Raw genomic sequence first — 20,471 nt, 5'->3', positions numbered from 1 at the left:
AACAATCTTGAAAAAGAACACAGTTGGAGGACTCAAACTTCCTGATCTCAAAACTTACTACAAAGCTACAGTAAACAAAACAGTGTGGTGTTTCCACAAGGACACATAGACCAACAGAACAGAACAGACTCTAGCAATAACCCCCACACAAATGGTCAGTCTCTTTTTGACAAGGATGCCAAGACCACCTAATGGGGAAAGGACTGTCTCTTCAAATGGAGGTTGTTGGGAAAACTGGATGTCCACAAGCAAAAGAATGGAATTGGACCTGCCTCACACCATATATAAACATTAACTGAAAGTGAGTCAAAGACCTAAATGTAAGAGTTGTAAAAAAAACTATAAAACTCTCAAAATAAAATATAGGGAAACACTTTACGATATTGGTTTGGCAATTATTTCTTTGGCAAATATTTCTTAAATTATTTCTTATTTCTATGCATCAAAGGGCACTACTAAGAGAGTGAAAGGACAAGCCACAGAATGGGAGAAAATGTCTTCAAATCATGGTTCTGATAAGGAATTAACATCCTCACTATATAAAGAACTCTTCTAATTCAATGACAAAAAACTAAGGGTCTAATTCACAAATGGACAACAATTTCCACAGGCATTTCTCCAAGAAGAGAATGGCCAGTGAGCACACAGAATGTAAACTGAAACCACCACACGATGCCACTTCACAGACACTAGACAGTGTCACCAGGAAAGCAGAAGGTGACAAGTGTTGGTGAGGACGTGAGGCCTTGGCACTCATGCATGGCTGGGCGGCTGTGATGGCACCACCACTGTCGACCACAGCGTGGTGGGTCCTCCAAGGGTTACTGCAAAGTGACCACCTGACTCAGCGATTCCATTCCCAAGAGAAATGAAAACAAACATCCATGCAGATTTGTACACGGTGTTCACAGCAGCATCATTCACAACAGGAAGAGGGGAAAAACCCAAGTGTCCATCAACGACAGATGCTGGACAAATGCAATGTGTGTGTACACACAGTGGGACATTATTCAGCTGCGAATGGGAAGGGCCACGATGAGCACACAACACTGTGAATGTACTTAATGCCACTGAATTGTACACTTAAAAATGGCTGAGATGGCAAATTTTATGTTATGTATGCATAACACAATGAAAATGATGAAATAAAAAAGTATATTTTCTTGAACACAGCCAATGCCATCCGAAAATGTTACCCCAATTGACTGATGTTTTTAAAACTCAGGCACACTGAAAATGGATGACAGCTTCCACAACAAAAGGAAGATCAAACAGGAAAAACATATTCTTGAGCTTATTCTTAAAGTAGAGGAAAAAAAGAAGAAAACAATAAATTCAACTAGAATAAAAATACTTAACATTTTAATATTCATACGGCATTCTTAAAACAGACTTTCAGACGCCAGGTGATGTAAAATCTTATGCAAATATATAACAGCTTCAAGCTGTACAGCTTATTCAATCTAACAGAATGTCCATTTTTAATCTTTACAGGAATCAGAAAAACAGAATCACTATGTAGTAATTGAAGACATGTAATTTCAAAGAAGTGAAAACTTCCAATTTTATCCCAATTTTTCATTTAAAGTCTCTTACTTTGTTTGTATTATGTACAAACACATGAATAAAACAGGAGGAATGTCTTCCAAGTTCCCACGGTTTGGGTTACAAAGAAAATATAGAGAATTTCATCTTCTTTGTGTACAGGAATTAAGGCTCAGTCCACTTCACGTCTGTTTTTCTATTTTCTTGTTAAATATTAGCTCTTCTCAAATAGATGCACTGGTTTTATTCAGTGTTTTTCTCAGGAAGGACACGTGTGATCCAGTAACTAAAGAAAGCTGAGATCACCCTGGCGTAGTCTGGGAAGCAAAAACAAGACAGAAAAAAAATAAAATAACACAAGAAACCCAAACAAAAAGAAAAAAGCATAAACTATCATTTTGTAGATATTAGTCTTTAGGCCCAAGGTGAACCCTGAAATAATCTACTAAAGCACAACTTGGGTGTCAGATGACATCGACGGTGGCAGCACACTTGCGAGTCACACGGAAGTCTGGGGGAGCCTGGAATCCTACTCGGGCTCGAGCCTGCCAGGTTCACACGCTGTTGGACCTGAGCCTCACAGCGTCACATACAATGTTACATACTTAACATCTGAACTCCTAGAGACTGCAAACAAACTGAAATGAGGCCGAGGTAGAGGTTTACATCACAGATGGGCAACGCAGCCAGACTCCTAAGCGATGAGCCTGGACAGGTGGCTCCCGAGTTTCAGGGAATGGTCAGGAAGGCCCGCAGCAAGGCTCTGGCTCTCAAGGCTCCATCCCTGAAAGCCCACACCCCAGCTCAGAGTCTAGAGCCTGGAGCCTGCAGGCGGCTGACGGCTGAGGCCAGTGACCCGCTGTCGTGCAGGGGCTGGGGCTGCGGGGTGGGGTCCTTCCAAACTTGTCTGCTGTCCTGCCCAGGGCCAGCTGCCAGGCCCTCTGCCTGATCCCCTAGACTCAGACCCGGGGGGATTACGGTGTCCCACCACGCGCAGGTCAGGAGGGTCGAGGGTGGGGATTCCTGCAGCAGGGCCACAGTGCTGAGTGCAGTAAGAACCCCACAGGAGGTGACGTGTGCATGTGCGTACACATGAGGGATGGAACACGCAAGACCACGAGGCCCCTCACTCCCCCCTCCTCGCAGGCTCAGCTCCACAAAGCAGGTCGGTCTCCTTTTACCTCTCCATCCTTCTTCTCTGCCCCGCACCGGAGCGTGAGCACCCAAGGGCAGGTGTTTCTCTGCTGAAGGCCCCACGGCAAGAGCAGAGCCCGCACAGGTGGCTGCAGACACGGCCTTCCTCACCAGAAGCTCCTAAACCCATGAGGGAGGCGGTGCTCCTGGCGACCCCAACTTGCAGGGGCTCCTCCACCCTCGTCAGTCATAGCTAATCCCAGCAGTGCCCGTGAGTTGCTGAGTGTGACGTGGTGTCCTGACTTGAGCCCCACTACGAGGTTTCTGAGGGGGACCTGCACTGTGCTCGCTGTGAGACTGCCACCAGGTAACTGCAGAACCACTTCATTCCTACAGCTGAAAACCTGCCAGGGGCCTGGTCTCGGTCTGGCACAGAGTTCTGCTCAGTGCTGGGCGGGTGAAGTACTCTCCAGATAGTCCTGAGCCTCTGAGATGCAGGATCTGCCGATTTCTGTGCCCTGAATATTCCCACCGCCACCCACTTCAAGCTGCCAACATGAAGCCCCACCACAGTGTTCGGAAGACATACGCACAGCCAGCTCCAGTACTCTACAGTTTGCACGGAACGGGTCCCCAGCAAAGGCTGAGGGAGTAAACCAAAGAAAGATCATCTTACAGTTCAGCTTCTTCTAACCGTAGTAGTTCAGGAAGGCAGACCAAGACACGTGGAGGACAATAAAAACGCAACTTCTCCAAATCAAGCAGAGGGAAAGGAAAAGGGAAGAAGCAATGAAGTCTTTCACTTCTATTTAAACTAACGAAAGTTTGGTCCTAAGAGTGGACAGCTTGCGTCTGGAAAACCGGGCTGTACGTGCATTTCTGCATTTATCCTGTGAAACACTTCTCAGCAGGCAGAGATACAATAACCAAGCTCCTCTGTGGGAATCTAGCCTTCAGGCCACACGTGCATCCTTATACTCTCTGACTCGTGGCTGTGTAGCGTGTACGTTTCTTGGAGGCAAAACCCAGACAGGAGTGTCTAAAGCAGCACAGTGAATGAATGTGCGTTACGTACCGGGTGGCATCCCGCAGTGTTCCGGGAACACTTCCAGGGCACGCGTCAGTCCTTCAGTATCCCGCAAAAGTAACAGTGTTTTCATGTGATCCAGCATGAACACATCTGAGGAGGACATGCTGTGAGTTTCAAGATGTTTAAACAGTTCTTCAGTGGCGTCCATAAAGACAGAGGAATCTGAATCCTTGGAGACACCTAAACACAGTCAGGATCACTCAGAAATGAATTCTTACTCTTGTAAACCGAAGGTACGCTTTCAACTCTTAAAGAAAGCCCCAAACGTTTTCTACTTAGAATGAGATGTTTGGAATAGAAAGAGAAAGATAATTAAAACTCTGCAAAGTAAGCAACAAAACACAATTGTTGGAGACAGTGGGAACATGCCATCTGTTCACGAGCCCCGATCTTGTAAACCAGCTTCCGAGTGTCATGCACGGGAGCTCCCACTCGGGGCAGGACAGACAGACAAGACACGAAACCAAGCCCCCCAGGGCTGTCAGGCACCTGCAAACACAGGGAAAACTGCTGCAGCCTGGGAGGCTCCCCCGCTGCCCCTGTGAGTACCCGGCCGGCAGCCGTTGGACCGCAGCGGGCCGAGGCGGCTCCCGCACTGATCCCGGATGGCGTCCCCAGGACGTCTGGAGTCCAACTTCGTGGCCTTTCCAACTTGGAGAAACTCCCAGCCGCCACCTCTCCCACGTCCCTCCTGCCCCAGCTCGGCGAGTGAGGCTGGCCCCGCCCCACGTGTCTGCTACGTGTCTGTGCTTCCCGCCCTTTCTCTCCTCTCACGCTGGATACCTCCAGCAGCCTGTCTCCCAGTTGTAAATCTCCTTTCTGATGAATCGCACCTGGAGTTCTTATTTTCAGTTGTTGTATTTCTCAGGCCTAGAATTTCCATTTGATTATCCTAATAGATTCAAATTATCTGGTCAAAGTCTCCGATCGTCTCCTTTTTTCTCCCTTCTCTCCCATTTTTGGACACCTCAATCATAGCTGCTTTAAACTCCTTGTCTGGTGACATCAGCGTCCCGCGCCCGCCCGTGGCCTTCCTGTGGCTTTTCCCTGGCAGTTTTGATCGTAAGGGCCCATCTCTTGCTGCAGGGTCTGGCTAACGTCCTTTCCTGCAGAGAGGGCTCCCGGTGCCTCTGCTCAGGGACAGGCTGACCACAGGGTGCTGCAGGTCTACAGGCAGTCACCTACCTCCTCCTGAGTGCACAGCCTGCGTGCTGCACCAGACGGTCGGCATAAGCTATCTGCTCCGTTTCCCAAGACACCACAAGGTCCACCCTGCTGTGTAGATGCCCTGAGCTTGGCTTCCTACCTCATCCACAGCTTCAGGGCCCGGCCAAGGTCTGGGGGGGACCCCAGAGGACTGCTTCTGGTCTCTGACTGTCCTTTCTCACAGAACCGGCCAACCCCGGGCCTCCGTGTTCCTCCCCAGACCCGTGAGCCCACCGAGGCTCTGCTACTCTGTCTGCCCCCTCCCCGGACCTCGCCCCAGCCCCTGTCCAGAACTGGAGGATCTCTTGATGGAGAGAGGGTGTGGGGCTATGGTTCATTCCCCTCCTCGGGCTTTGTCCTCCTCAGGGCTTTTCTCAGCAGCTCTCAACATTCCAAACACACCTGAAACTGGCTTCCAGCCCCCCTTCGCAGGAGGGTGGTCCACTACCAGCTGCTCTCCGAACCCCGCTTCTGCCCTGCAAGTTCAGCCACGTCCTCCGGCTAGTGTCGTCCAGCCCCCGTCAAGGATGCTTTCAACTAAATAGGAAGAGCTGAGAGCAAGCTGAGAGGAAAGGGTGGACCTTCTCGGCTAAAACGGGTCCCTTAACAACGGTGCTTTTGCATCACTGTTTCAATCTGCTCCTTACCCCTCAGATTATCACACGGCAAGCATTTGTCCATCTTCTCCTAAGAACACTGCCCCGTGTCTTGCTGGAGTCGGGAGGCACTGAGCCACTACATCCCGGTCTACCAGGGACGGATCAGAACCGGGCACAGCTGACCTCAGGGCCTCTGCTCTCGGCTCCAAGCCAGCACCTGCTTCTCCCTGACCCTCAGGGCAGCTGTCTGCTAGGTTCTGCGCAAAGGCAAGGAGCCATCATCCCTAGAATAAACCCAGAATAAACGCCACCGCCCACCTCACTACAAGGAGGGACGCCTCAGATCACCGAGTCACAAGCTGTCCTAAAAGAGCAGCTGGGCTTCTTTGCCTCTGGTAGCTGACGAGAATGGACAAGCGTTCACCAAAACCTCCAGTCCAGACGTATCTTTTCTTTCGAAGCACAGCTGAGAATACCAACATATCCTGAAGCCGGGTTTTAGAGACGTGAGGACGAGACGGGCCTCGTGTGGACGTGGCTCTGACGGGCTGGCCTGCTCTCCTGGGAGCCCCGGGCACAGGGCCAGCCCAGAGCCTCCGGGACGAATCTAAACATTTGGATTTTTGCCTCAAAGCTAATGACTTATTTGGAATACTGAGTATTTTAATATATTCTATATTTTAAACATTTACATATTTTATGGCATTTGCTTGTTTCTCCAAATAAGTAGCTGCCATTATTCAAAATAACAACAGGAAGAAACATACCGTCATAAAAATAAACTTCTTGTGTTGACTTCAGAAAGTTTAGGATACCAGCCACCTTTTCCTGGGTGCTTTCAACGTCTTCCTCTTCAACGTCTGGGGTCCCCTCGCCCCCGGCATCTGGGACGGCCCCCCCGTGGCTCTCCCCCACGCCGTCCTGCTCACTGCTGTCCTCCTCTGGCTGGTACATGAAGCTGACCCCAGAGGCCCCTGGTAGTAAACCAGCCACTTTCTTCCTTTCAATCTGCTGTTTCTTTTTCAGCTTCCTTTTTTTGTTTTTGCTGATTGTGGGGCCATCTGGGTGCCATGGCTGCAATTTTTCTTGTAAAAGACTCTGCTGTTTCTCTAATTCTGCTTGTTCCATGTGAACGTTATTGGGATTTGTAAATTTTTTCTTGGATTTGTGCTTTCTAATTCTTCTTCTCTTTGGTTGATCATGAAGATCCTGTTCTATAGAAACAATAATTCAAATCAATAATTTTCTGTAAAATGGAACCATTACAAGCACATTAGGCTAATAAATTTTCCACTAGGATCTGTTAATTTCAGTAGAAAAGGAATTTAAAATATTTACTTCAGTGATTCTCAACTTTATCCCAACTAAATTCACTGTGAAGGATCCTGGGACTTACCATAAAATAAACCACCTACTTCCAAACAGATGTATGTGTGTGTGTGCGCGCACGCGTGTGTGTCCACCATCGTTATAATCATGACAGTTGCTGTGATTTTAAGGACTTGCTGCAATTTTATTGAGAGTTAAATTTCATTCCTACGGCCTTGGGGAAAAAGCATAAATTCTTCTGTTTTAAAAATGCACTTTAGTATCTTCTGAAGAGCCCCTTGTGTGTGAGGATGGGAAGCAAACAGGTTGTGTGTGAATGAAGATTAAGTCTGCTCTTGGCCTGTAAGTGACCTGTTCGAGAGGTGGTGGCCACAGGGACACAGCAGACAAGGTGAAGACAGGTCGGAACTGGATGAGGGGCAAGACCTGTGGGTGGATGTGGAGCCGAGAAACGCGAGCCGGGCGGATCCACAGGGAGGCGCCCACTCGGCACACCCGCGCTGCCCTGCGCCCTGGGCTCTGCCCAAGCAGACCTGGCATGGGCGATGGTGAGAAGCTGGACAGCCCGGGGGAGGTTTCTGGGTCGTGTGCAGCGTGTCCCGTGTGGAGTGAAAACCCCTCTCCGGCGATTCCTACTCAAGGTCAGAAGGAAGACACCCCCATCCTGCACGTTGCAGTCCCAGTGTTGAGGGTCCTGAGACTTGGGACCCACCTGTCATGACCCTCCAATCCCCGAAGCTGCCTCTTTTCCTGCTATGGACTCTGAGTCTGTCTACACAGCAAACTCCCCCTGTGCATTCACACCGGCTCGGGTGGCCCCCTGCTGGCCTCAGGCATCGTCAAATCAGACACTGCGTCTGGACACGGGGAGACAGCCCTCCCCCGGTTTCCAGTGAGAGGGCTCAGTTTCCTCCTCACACACGGGATAGCCAGGGGACCCGGGGCTCCCTCGACCTGGCGTGAAGCCCAAGTGCTCCTCACAGAATCCCGATCCGCTGCCATCGTCTGCCCCCCACGCGGTGTGTTCTCTCTCCTCAGTCACCAGTGCGTCGTCACTCAACACGGCGTCTTCCTGCTTCACCTGAAAGCAGGTATTAGCTGATACTAGGGGCCTGCTTAGTGTAGCTGACAGACCACAGCTCATTCACCGGATCTCTGGTCTTATAAAATATTAATGTTTGAAAAATGACCACTGCCTATAGATTTTTTTTTAAAGTTTTCCAGATTCAGTTAAAAGAAGAAAAAATTAAAGACACGTAGGTCAGTGGAACAGAACAGAGAGCCCAGAAATAAACTCATGCACTTATGGTCAATTAATTTACAACAGAGGAGCCAAGAATATACAATGGGGAAAGGAGTCTCTTCAATAAATGGTGTTGGGAAAAATGAGCGTGTGATAAAATGTGTCCTTAATGGATGCAACAGTCACTGAATTTTCACTTTTTGCCCCATGTTAAACATTGAGATTACAGGCATGAACACACTGTAGCCCCTGCCCTCTAGGCTGGCTGTGCGTGGCCGTTACGTGTAGACTTAAGTTAACTGAAATAGAAGGTGAGATTCAGGTGCTCACAAGCACCCCCTACCCCAGGGTGGACATCCTGTTTCGGCAGGAGGTTGTAGGGACACTGCTCTCTGGGGGCTGCAGAGAGGAGGGGACGTGGACAAAGCGAGGGACTCTGTGGCATCAAGTGAGGAGGACAGGATGCTACTGGAGCCGATGGTCAGAGAAGTCAGGGAGGCCTGTTCAGGGCCGAGGGGCATTTGGCTGAGGGACAGATCCAAAGTCAGTGGTGTGAGGGGAGCCGGGAGAGGGCAAGGCCAGGCCCAGGAGGGGCCCCTGCTAAGTGTGGGTGGGCTGCAGGCCCCGGCGTGCCTGTGAGGTGCCGTGCGGTTCAGGAGGGAGAGAGGGTGGGGGGCGGGAGGCAGTTGCCCCTAATTAATCTGAGTAATTAAGGGGCAGAGGGTTAACTGCGGAGGTGGCAGTGCCTGGACACACAGACGTCACATGCCCAGCAAGGCTGCCTTCCGTCACTGCCCTCGCCTGCCGCCTCCCGGTGCCCCTTCACCTGTGGCCGGTGGCTGGTGCTCGTGACAGGCTCTGGAACTGGAGCCACACGCCAGGCTTAGTGGAAGGACCAGCTTCCCATACGAGGTCAAACCGTGAGTCTGGGCAGAGGAGTGGCCCATCAAAGGCTGTGATGAGGCGTTTAGGACACAGAGGTCATGAGAGGGCTTCAGAAAGTTATGAGTAAGAAACGTCAAAATTCTCTTGGATCGGAGCTCCTGTGGGTGGTCGGTGTCTCTTCCCACAGAGACACACTTTGTACACAGATGTCACATCAACATCACACGTGACTCCCAAGCTGGTGGCCGCAGGGCCCACTTGCTTTTGCAGAGGAAGCGGCCATCACAGACTTGAGTCACAGGCCAGCCGCCCGGGGCTGTCTCGCAGAAGGTAACTCTCACAGGCGCCTGTCCTTCGCCAAACCTGAGCGTCACCAGGTCAGCCTGGCAGAGGCCTCGCCCCTTCAATGAGTGGTGCTGTAGCCGCCTGCGGTGACTGTGGTCAGGGGCTGGAAGCACAGCTCTGGCTTCAGAGAGGTTTCCCAGTGTGGTGAGGAGCGAGAGATGTGAAAAAACATCACTGTGAGCGTCCCCAGGGTCTCTGGCTGCCGTGGTGGTGGGTGTCACAGATGGCAGAGCCCCTGGCTCCTCTGTGAGCTCTTGAGCGAGATGTCGAGTGCAGGACGTCCCTGTCCCACCTCCATGCCCCACTGTTTCGACTACGATAGCTCTGTCACATAGGTTAACATCAGGAAGCTTGGTGCCTCCAGCTTTGCTCTCTCTCAAGACCGCCTCGGCTCTTCAGGGACTCTGTGGCTCCACACACCGCCAGGTTGCTTGTTCTCTTTCTGTGGAAGCGGCACTGGGATTCTGACAGGAATCGCACTGGATCTGTAGATTGCTCTGGGCAGCAAATGTTCACACACTATAACAGTATTAATTCTTCGAATCCATGGGCAGGGAAAACCTTTCCATTCATTTACTTTTGCCATCTTCGATTTCTTTCATCAGTGTCTTACAGGTTTTGTGTATAAATCTTTCACCTCCTTCATTAAATCTATTCCTAAGTACTTTATTTTTTTGGGTGCAACTGTAAATTGGGCTGTTTTCCTAATTTCTCTGATAGTTCATTGTTAGCGTAAAGAAATGCAACTGATCTTTGAAAACCGACTTTGTGGCCTGCACCTTTACTGAGCTCACTTGTTCATTCTGACAGTTTTTAGGTGAAGTCTGTAGTGTTTTTCGTATATAATATCATGTCATCTACAAATACAGTCAGTTTTATTTCTTCCTTCCTGATTTGGAGGACTTTTATGTCTTCTTCTTGTCTAACTGCTCTGGCTAGGACTGCTAATACTGGAATGTCTATTAGTTGAAGAAGTATTAATCAATATCTAATAAAAATATCCATAATCCATTCTACTATTGTAATGCATTCACTTACAGTAAGCTAAATTGGTGTAAAAGTTTACCATGATCGAAGTATTTCTCTGATCCAAGTTTCTTATGAGTATGTGTCAACAATGGTTTGAAAATTAAGTAATTATTCTAAGAAAATAAATGCCAATCAGAACAAATGTGGGTTTTCTTTTTTATAAGACAGGTTAAAGAGCTGTGCAGATTCCACGGGTAAATTATTCTCGAATTAACATTTTGACCCACACACTCAGAAGTCACGCTGGCTGGTCCCCTGGACAGGGAGGGATCCAGGGTGCCAGGTGTGGTGCCCACAGGACACCATAGAAACAAAGCCAGCAGCAAGCAAAAGAGTTCTGGTCCTCTGAAGGAACCTAGGCCTGTTTCAGGTGCTCTGAGAATGAGAACTCCTTCCGTGTCCAGCCTGCTGTTCCACGTGGTGGACAGTGACGGCCACAGAGGCCGACGGTCTAGTGTGGGTTCTAGCTGACCGACTAAGAGAGAAGAGTATTGAGAACGACTCCAACCCCCGGGCCCGTGGACACCCTAGTGACCTGTGAGAAAGGAAAGGCTTTCACATAATTGCAGGTTTTAAGTCTCATTTCAGTCTCAAATCACCTGGACAACAGTGAAAATCTGCTGACTCCGACTCTGACTCCGTCACCCTTGAGCCAAGTGTGACGTGTGCAGAACGCGGGCCCAGGCGGAGGGCCCCAGCTGCGTTTGGTGAAAGGCGCCGCATTATTCCGTGAGCTGGAGGGCCTGCTCTGCACCGCGCCTCCCAAGTCACGGAGATCAGGCATCAGGGTTTCTTCAGCCAGACGGAGCCGGGAAGACCTGACGGTGGTCGGCCTTAGAGCTGAGCCCTCACTCTGTCCAAACACGTGAAAAGGACAAGTGTTTACCTCACGATGAATCCACGTTAGAACCGTACGTTCAGCTCATGCTTCCAAAAGCTTGATGTTAATAACTATTTCAACTGGTGCTTGCTATGAGAATAATAATATTAGCTTTCCACAAAAATGGCTTGATTTTAATGGTCTCGCAGCTTGATCTGAACACAAAAGCCGCGTCAGTACAGTCAAACCACTTGTGATTACGATCGAGGAGAGAGGACTGACGCTTCCTACAGCTGTTTTTATAAATAACTTTTCAAGTCGGTTCATCAAACATTGACTGAAGACTTGACCCACAGGCACGGGGCCTCGGGGAGTGGAAAGCTGGCAGGGCTCACGTCTGCACAAGCTCTGCAATAAGCCCAGGCTGACGGCAGAGCAGGCGTGAGGGCACGGTACACAAGGAAACCGAGGCCCAGAGAGGGAAGGGAGACCACACCGTCCACAGGGCTGCGAACCCAGGCCCCTCAAGCCAGCCATCTACCATTGGGCCAGTCGGAGCTCCGTCTCCCCGGAGCAGGAAAGTGGGTGGGAGGCGAAGGTGTGGGGACGCCCCTATGTTCGTGGTGGGCTGGGTCAAGGGGGCCAAGGGAGGATTTGGGAAGGGAAGGATCTGGGTGGAGGAGAGGCCCCCACAGTGGAGCGACCGAGCAGTGAGGCAAAGGCTAGAAGGAAGCCCAGAGCGAGGCTGGGCCTGATGCTGCCTGGCTGGTGGCGGGGACAGCAGAGCAGCAAAAGGACTGCGGCCAGTGTGGCTGGTCTCAAACAGACGCAGGGGACTCACGTGAGGTCAGCTGGCCAGCGCAGAGCTAGGTCTCAGCAGGACCCACTCGCAACAGCATGAACGGCAGGAGCCCTGCGTTCAAGATCCTGCCCAGTGTTCCCCTTCTTGAGGGCAGGGGCCACCCTGGCAGGGGAGCCAGCAGGTGGTTCCTGAGACACGGAGGTGACATAATGACAGTCTCGGCCACATCAAACTTGTCGGTCCACGGAAAGTTCACAACTGAGAAGGAAGCGGGTGCCCTGGTGAAATCCGACATCGATACTAGAAAAGGCTATGTGGAAGTGCACACAGGTACATGAGACGTTACTAACTGGCCGATCCACAGGTTGGCAAACGTGGGGATACCCCTCCTGGAGCGAGCAAAGGGACAACGGAGCTGGCGGACGGCTCGGGCTCCTACAGTCCAGGCCCGTGCGCTGCGCCCAGGCCTCCTGAGCAGCCCTCACCTGCGCCCGGCTCTGTGGCGCCCACGTGGCCCAGGGGAGGGTGCAGAGGAGGGCAGGGCCCCCCGGCCGCTGGAGATGCAGCCAGCCTGGGAAGACGGGTGAGGAGGAGACCAAGGAAAGGGCAGTGGATGTGGACTGTCTTGTCATGAAGACGGCCTCTAAAATCATCAAGGAAAATTAACAGATAATTCAAGAAAAAGTGCAGGATTTAGGAAGGGAAATCTATTTTTAAAAGATGGGTCTAACAAAATACTTCAGATGGGCTAAATATCTCACGTAAGAGCACAGAAGCAGGAGGGAGGGTGTAGCTCAGCAGTAGAGCATGTGCTCAGCCTGCACAAGGTCCTGAGTTCAACCCCCAGGACCTTCATTAAAAAAAAAAAAGAAAAAAAACCTAATCACACCCCCTCCCAAAAAGAGCACAGAAGCAGGAGCCGCGCATGTTTCTGTTCCTCCGGGGCTCACTCTCCGGGGTGGCCTTTTCCTTCTCATTGATTTGTAAGAGCTTGTTATGTGGGAAGGAAACTAACTTCTACCTGCTACAGAATGTGCAAGTATCATCTGCTCTGTCCTCTGCTTTGAACCTTGTTTACAGCGCCCTTTGCCATAAAGAAACAGTCGTATCTGTCATTCAGGCTCTTAGGCACTGAAGGAACTTCCCTCCTGCACCATTTTCTCACACGAAGATGTAAGAGATATGTTGCCCAAATGATTGGCTAAAATTTAAAAGACTGAAAAATGTCTAGGCAATGGAAGAAAGAGAATTTCCTTAGACTGCCATCAGGAATCAACACTGGAACAGCTTTCTGAGAGACGGTTTAACACATCTCCAAATATAGAAACACATGTACTCTTCTACACTTAATAGTCCCACTTCCAAGAATTTGTACTCAGGAGGTAATTAGACTATTGCATGATTGTGCAATGGTGATTACATGCAAAGTGCTTACTGAGCACCCCAGAAAGTTCTAGATGCCCTTCAATGGGGGGAGGAGGTGATACTCATAATCAAGTTGCTTTCATAGAAAGATTTCAGTTACGTTAAAAAATGATATATCTATATGCACCTCTACAATGTATTAAGTGTGAAAAGTGCTTATATAATATGGTACAATTTTTATAAAATCTGCATGTCATACACAACACGCACAGGGGAGAGGTTTTGCAAGATGATTCCTGCAAAGTCTCGGGCTGGTGGCCTTAGGTAATGTTTTACTTCCTGTGTGTCGTCTATAATGCTTGACTTTTCAATAATGAGCGTCTCTGTGGTCAAGAAAAACAAATATTTTTCATTAAAAAAACCCCAAGATTGGAGTAACAGAAAGGGCCCTCTTTTCTGAAGGCTGGCCTGTTTTTTGGTTTATAAAAATAGAGCTTCCTATTTCTGTGTAAAATGTGTACATGTGAAGTTTTGCAAGCAACTTCAGAACTCAACCTGCCGGCAGCGGCAGGCAGGAGCTCGGGCTCTTTTCACCACGGAGGAGGGTCTACCCACGGCTGCGGGGCCGCGACCACGGCAGGACGGGCCCTGCGGAGGAGGGACGCACCTCTGGTAGCACTGGGTCCAGCAACAAGACAGTCCCCATCTTTCCAAAGATAAGCGCCTGCTCATGAGAGACGGGACACTGGAAGTCGGGAGGGGAGATGGAAGGGAGCAGCTAATTGGAATCTTCATTTAAGGTAAAAAGGAGGTGATAACGGAGTGGAAAGTGGTGGCTGTGAAGAGCAGGTTTCAAGCCAGGCGAGGGCACCCTGCAGGTCACGGTGCCAAGATCACCTCCACTCTCAACACTGTGGTGTAAGACGTGGGGCCCACAGCTGCTACAGCTCCCCACTGGAGCCAACGCTGAAATGAGGGGACCACGGTTACAATTCCGTTTCTAAGGAGACGCGGGTCGGGGGTGATTAAGGCTTACTGCTGTCTGCTGAAGGCTGAATTCTCCGTTCAGCTACTAGAGGTGCAAGGGCAGAAGGAAGCCCGTGAAAACGGTGAAGGAGCCAAAAAGGTGCAATCGTGACCGAGGAATTCTGTTTATCAACTGACACAACAGGAGGCTGACTGAGTACAGACCATCCCCACTGAAGGGGGGGACAGCCATAAGGTCCACGGAGCTGAGAGAGGGGACCCGCTGGAGAAGACTGACACTCACCAGAGGAGTGGAAAGAGTGATTTCGGTTAAAACACATCGGTTATTGGAATAAAGCAGTTCCACACCAAAAGAACACCAGCTTATGAAATACTGAACTTTAACAAGGAAGAGCAGAACTGCACCCAGTTCTCAGTGTGGACTCACGATCTAGTTTAAGTTCCCATCAATCCTCGAAGGCACCTGGGAGGCAGCATGTGGCTCCTTGACAACACATGTCCTGACGTGCTCGGTGTCACCAGAAGCTTGGCCAGTCCTGTGTGCAGGGTCCAGACAGAGCAGTGCCAGGCGCAGATGGCAGGTATGAAAATCTGGGTGTGATGGGGAAGTACCCCTGTGGACCCAGGAGAAGCCGCTGTAGTCAAGTTCAGATGAGCCACCAGATAAAATGCAAATTTCTTTGTAACTGGAACACATGGGACAATTCTTGGAGCAACATTTCAGATCTGTTTGGCTCCAGAGTTCATAAAACACTTTCAGCAGCCTTTGCTCTATGTTAAAAATGTTACTCCCAGCGGTGGCCCTGGGTCAAGGGAGCCAATGCCCTCCTCCCTGCAGGGGTCACCACCAAGCCAGCCCGGGGGTGACGCCCGCCTGCCGTCCCAGTGCCCACACACTCCTCACCCCTCGAGGGTCAGAGGCCCTGCAGGCAGACTGTCCTCCACCTCACTCGCAAAACGCCACCAAACCTGACAAAACCTCCAGGGCCCACGTTCTACTCCCTGTCACTGACTGTGGGTTAGGCCAGGCTGGTCCCGCCCGTTCCCCTCCCTTGTCCTCTCTGCCCTAGAGTCTCCAAGTCCAGACCCCCAGATGCCACCGGCTCCTGGGCCTCACGCTGGGCCTGGTCTACATGGCTAAGCACGGCTGGCCATCACGCTGGAGCATGTGTCCTCGTGCACTGATCGCTGTGTCTCTCGAGCTCCCCGCAGTGCTGCTGCCTCTTCCACCTGCTGACTCATCAGCCCTGAGAGCAGGCCTGCTGCAGGGCTCCCCCAGCCAGGGCACTCGGGCAGCACTGCTGTCTCCGGACGCCTCACCAGACTCTGCTGTGACTGCGCACATGTGAACCTCCCCCAGGACGAGCCCCCTCTGCCAAATTCATGTTCCTGGGGCCTGGGCACAGGGGCTTTTATTAAAGTGAATCAGTGGTTGAACCTCATTTGCTCTGTTTACTTCCAAAAGGATGCAGCACAGCTTAGAAACACCAGTGTTGTAAGGTTTCAATCTAAATAGGAGTTAAGCAACCGAGAGGCAAGGAAAAGTACCCAGAAAATGGAAGTCCAGAAAAATGGCAGCAACTGAAGAAAATAGGGAGCAGTTGGGACTGGAGCTTCCTGGCAGCCAAAGCAAAAAGTGTACATATGAGTAACATTTCTTATCCCGTAAGAAGCAGCATAACTGTTATGAAAAGCAAAACATCTTTCTAGAACTGAACTCTGAAAGCAACTTTTCATCTGGAGTTTTATACAAACGTGAGTGAGTGCATGGAGAATAAAGAACGAGGTTTTCAATGATAGTTTCATACAAAAAAGAAAACACTCTCCATGCCTTTAATTAATCTACATTAAAAAATGAACACACAAAATGATATTCCAAGTGATATATTTAGAGAGAGGCATAGTAACACAACCAGGTAGACAGCTTTCTTACGGGCTGACTTGGATTAAAGTGAGCATTTACACTTATGGACTGAATGGCCGGTGTTCTCCTGAGTTTAGACTCCCAAATATTGGTGATCCCTCCCCACATTCCTCATCACACCCCGGGGACTTCTGTCAGGAGCCTGACAGCACATCGCACACAAGCTGCTGGCCAGTGTGTACCTCATGAACACCCAGGGGACAGCACATTGGGGACAATGCCTATGTTTTCTTTTAAAAGTTAAACAGCCCAACTTGTTTCTCGATAGCTGCTCAGGGGCAAGCTCTCAGTGTCTTCAGGAAGGGTGCAGCATTTTCTCATTACCAGCTCCACGTCTGTTAAGCGTCCCTGCTGGTAGTCCCCAGAGCACATCTCCAGAATCACTGATCTCCAGAATCACGCATCACTAGAATTACCCAGATCTCATCTTCAGAATCACTAGAATCCCCAGAATCACTCAGCTCTCCAGAATCTGCAGCGCAGTTTGTTCAGGAAACGACTGTGAGTTGATATGTTCTGAGGACAGACATTACTTACTATCCCAGCTGCCCCAGGGGAACTCTGATATAACTGTGGCGGACTTGAACCGCACACAGGGCAGCTTCCTACATATGTGCCAAGACAGAGGGGAAAGCAGTGTTCCCACCAGAGTGACAAGTTAACATCTAAATAAGGCTGCTGAGCGTTTCAGAGGCATAGTTGCCAAGGAGGGCAGCTTCCTTTTGGCATAATTCACAGTGGGCCATTCTCAACATCGGGCCAAGGGTTTACTGTTTCTTGGGAAGGACGTGCAAGACCATGAGAGAGAGAGAGAGATGCCGGACGTCGAAGGCAGGAGGGAGCACGTATGCCTTTTACCTAAGCTGCGTCAGGGTACTGAGGTAACTGGAGCGCAGTAAGGAGGCCCTAGAGTAAAGCCCAGCACTGTCCCTGTAGGCTGATAACACCACTCCCTTCTGCTGTATCTCTTCCCATCACCCCCAAACATTTTAAGTGTACAAGAATTCAAAGTTGGTGCCTGTGACGTGCAGAGGTTTCCTGCAGGTGGTTTGCAGGCGGCAGGGGATGAGCAAGTGATGGATATTCAGGCCTTTGGCGCAGATTTCGGGGCACAGTCTTGTCTCCCAACAGGCACAGGTGGCCCGGGAACAAACCCAGAGGTACAGTTAATAAGGATCAAGCATCAACCTGGACAAGGCCCAGGCCAGCAGCGGGGACGAGGGACCAGGGCTGCTATCCCGGGGAGGGCAGGTGGTCAGACCTGGGTGTCAGCACCAGACCTGCCACCCCGCATGCACGTGACTGGCCTCCTTGCGGGGCCAGGGCCAGCGCCTCCTAGGGGTGAGTGACAGGAGGAGGGATGCGGCAGACGGGGCAGCCGGCCAGGCAGACTCGTCCTCTTCTCGACATTTCTAGAAGCTACTACTGAACTGACTCACTGGTGCTGGGCATTCAAAATGGACATGATGGCTGGACACAGTTACTAAGGGACTTTCTCTTCTTCTCCAGCTTCAGTTCTCACACTCTCTGCTGAAAATTGCCCCTGAAAAGAACTCACCCACCCTCCCCCTGCATGTCTCCACGCCTTACGCCTGGCGAGTCCTGGCCACAGGCCTCCCCCTTCCCACCCCAGCATCCTAACAATCCTGTCCTTTTCCTGGGCCCCAGCTGGACCCCGACACACACCACCCGGCTGAGCACAGCCTCGCAGGCCTCTCATTGCAGACAGCGTCGTCATTTATTCCTTCCACCTTATCACCTCCAACACCTCAAATGGCCCACCTCCTGGAGTTTGCAATGGGGAAAAATGCTAGACAAACAGTAAGAAAAATGACCTGAAACATGTGGAGATGCGTTACAAGTGTTCAGGATAGAAAGATATTGACTTCCCAGCCTGAATTTGATTAGGAAGTTACTTAAAGCTCTTCTGAAAAAGCGGGTCAGTGTTTCCAGTGATGCTGACTTAGGGAACTGAGCTCACACAGCCTCTCAAAAGAAAACTGCTCCTCAAAGCTGAGACCAGTCCTGGGCTGGGGAGGAGTGTGTGGCCACAGGAAGTCAGCTGAGAAGCCCAGACCCGCCTGCTGTGGGAAGGCGGCCGGGCAGGTCGGGGCAGCGGTGGGGCTCAAACGTGGGGTCAGGGCAGACGCAGAGCCAGGGGATGCGTCATGTTGATCTCAGGGACAGAGCTAACACCCTACTGAGAGACTCCAGCCTCCCTTTCAAGCCGTCCACTCTCCTTAGAGGTACAAGGCCGGTCCACCCACGCCTTCCCTGACCCCGGCCACTGAGAAGGGAACCCACAGTGAAGGTCCTGCGAACCTGTGTGCTCCCACGAACCAGGAACAGAAGGGGAAGTGAGCAGCACGGCCCGCCCAGGGAGCACCTGTGGAAACGCAGCTGGGCACGTGCTGGGGCCAAAGGTACAATCAAAGTCCCCCAGGATGTGCAGTCCCCATGGCAACTGGAGGGGAAGAACCCTCAGCGCTTGCTGCCCTCTCCCTAGTTTGCCCCGACCAGTGCACTCCTGCCAGAGCAGAAGTGGCACCAGGCCCAACCCCAGGCCATCCTGGAGGTGGCAGCCCTGGGCCCTGTGGGTGCTGGCAGGAGACAGCTGTCTGCAGAGATGTCTGTCCAGCTGGAGAGACGCCTTCCCGCCTCCTGCGAGGACGGCCTCTAGCTCAGCCCTGCAGAACCAGGCTAGGCAGTGCGTTCGGTCAAGGGCGACCAGAAGGTTCTCAGGTGGGATCCAGTCCACAGACCTGCCAGGTGGTGGCTCGCGCAGCAGAGCCAGCTGTGCACAGCTGCCCAGGACGAGTCCTGCCCTTTCTATCGAGTACACTAAGGACATAGTGGACTGTTTCACCAAAGTGATCTGTCTTTATAAGGACACGTTTAATTTTCTGATGAAATTAATCTATCGACCTAATAATTATATTCTAAGATTTTTCAACAGGACTTGAAAAGACAAATATGTATTTCTAAGCTATCCCATTTTTGGTTTTATGGTTTCTGATCCTCTAATTAGGAAGTCAGAATGATCTATCTACTAGAAATCCACATTTTCTTGATAGTCAAATAAGGTTTATGGTATAGTTTCTTAGACTATATTTGCTAAAAAATCACCTGGGATGAATTTTTATTTGAAAATTCCAAATTCCTCTTAAGGAAATTCTGAAATGATGAATTAAAAGGGGAAAAAGCACCTTTCACTTTCCAAGGTAAACGGTTCACGTGCAGCACGAGCACCAGAGCACCCGACTCCTTGATCTTCCTTCACTCACAAGACATCCGACAGCAAAAGCCAGTATAATCTTTCAGTTTTTCCATGACAGATGCAAAATAACTTACTTCCCTGATTACAAAATTGATATACAATCTCTGAAATTCTGAAGAAACTGGAAAATCGAGAAAAAAGCCTCTTTAACAAGAGGAGCACTTTCACGTTCTGACGCTAACACGGTCTCACACACGGCCACAACCGCGTCCAGCCTCGGGTCCTCTCCCACCCCGAGCACTGCGCCTGCTGTGGGTCTGGACCACCGCCCTTAATGCCTGCAGGGCCCACATGGCGGTGCCCTCGCCCTCAACCCCGAGTCACAGTTCAGATGGGGTCTTACCTCCTGAGTCCTCGCCGCTGGAGAAGCCCTCGCAGCTAGAGGCGCTCTCGGGACCCATGCAGCCAGGGGGCTCCGGGGGGCGGGGGACCCAGCCCTCGGGAGGCAGGCCCACCGTGTAGAGCCGGCGCACAGGCTGGGTCTGAGTGTCGCCACCTGTGGGAGAGGCGGGGACAGAGGTCATCAGACGCCTGCTTGCCGGGCAGCGTCTCCACCCAGATTCCCTGAAGAAACCACGGCCATAAACACCGACCCTAATAAGCCAAGCATTGTGCCAGAAGAGCTGGTTGGCTATGTAACTAGCCAGGAAAAGGAATGAGTGTGATTATTTAAATTCACGTTCAGTTATTATTATGTAAACTTCTGGGGTTTTATAATATGATATAAAACATAACTAATTCATGAGTAATGAGCAGAAAATAAGAAGACTCCATATAACATAACCCTGGTTGGCACAACATGAATCTCTTAACATTCTGGTAATCTTCTAGACCTCTGTCTCCATGTACGCTAACAAGCTGCATGCCCTGTGTGTCACACACACACACACA

The 20,471-nt window shown here is 50.7% G+C and overlaps 1 protein-coding gene across 3 annotated transcripts in view; it reads right to left on the bottom strand.

Annotated features, from left to right (window-relative positions):
• ERICH1 (glutamate rich 1) overlaps window positions 1-20,471 on the bottom strand; it is a 68,833-nt gene that overhangs the window by 26,642 nt on the left and 21,720 nt on the right. Inside the window, exons 3-6 of one of the 3 annotated variants that reach the window (XM_010974525.3) lie at window positions 19,924-20,076; window positions 6,342-6,788; window positions 3,755-3,949; window positions 1,346-1,862 (exon numbers count right to left, since the gene is read on the bottom strand). In XM_010974525.3, the coding sequence (XP_010972827.1) occupies window positions 1,789-1,862; window positions 3,755-3,949; window positions 6,342-6,788; window positions 19,924-20,076 (869 nt within the window). In that variant the 3' untranslated portion in view covers window positions 1,346-1,788. Of the gene's footprint in view, window positions 1-1,345; window positions 1,863-3,754; window positions 3,950-6,341; window positions 6,789-19,923; window positions 20,077-20,471 lie in introns of those variants that run through there. The other 2 variants (XM_031440393.2, XM_064477627.1) reach the window with 2 other exon arrangements.

Source organism: Camelus dromedarius, chromosome 22 (genome assembly GCF_036321535.1).
Source record: "Camelus dromedarius isolate mCamDro1 chromosome 22, mCamDro1.pat, whole genome shotgun sequence".
In the NCBI taxonomy this organism is placed as follows: Eukaryota; Metazoa; Chordata; class Mammalia; order Artiodactyla; family Camelidae; genus Camelus; species Camelus dromedarius.
This window is presented reverse-complemented; position numbering and strand designations above follow the sequence as displayed.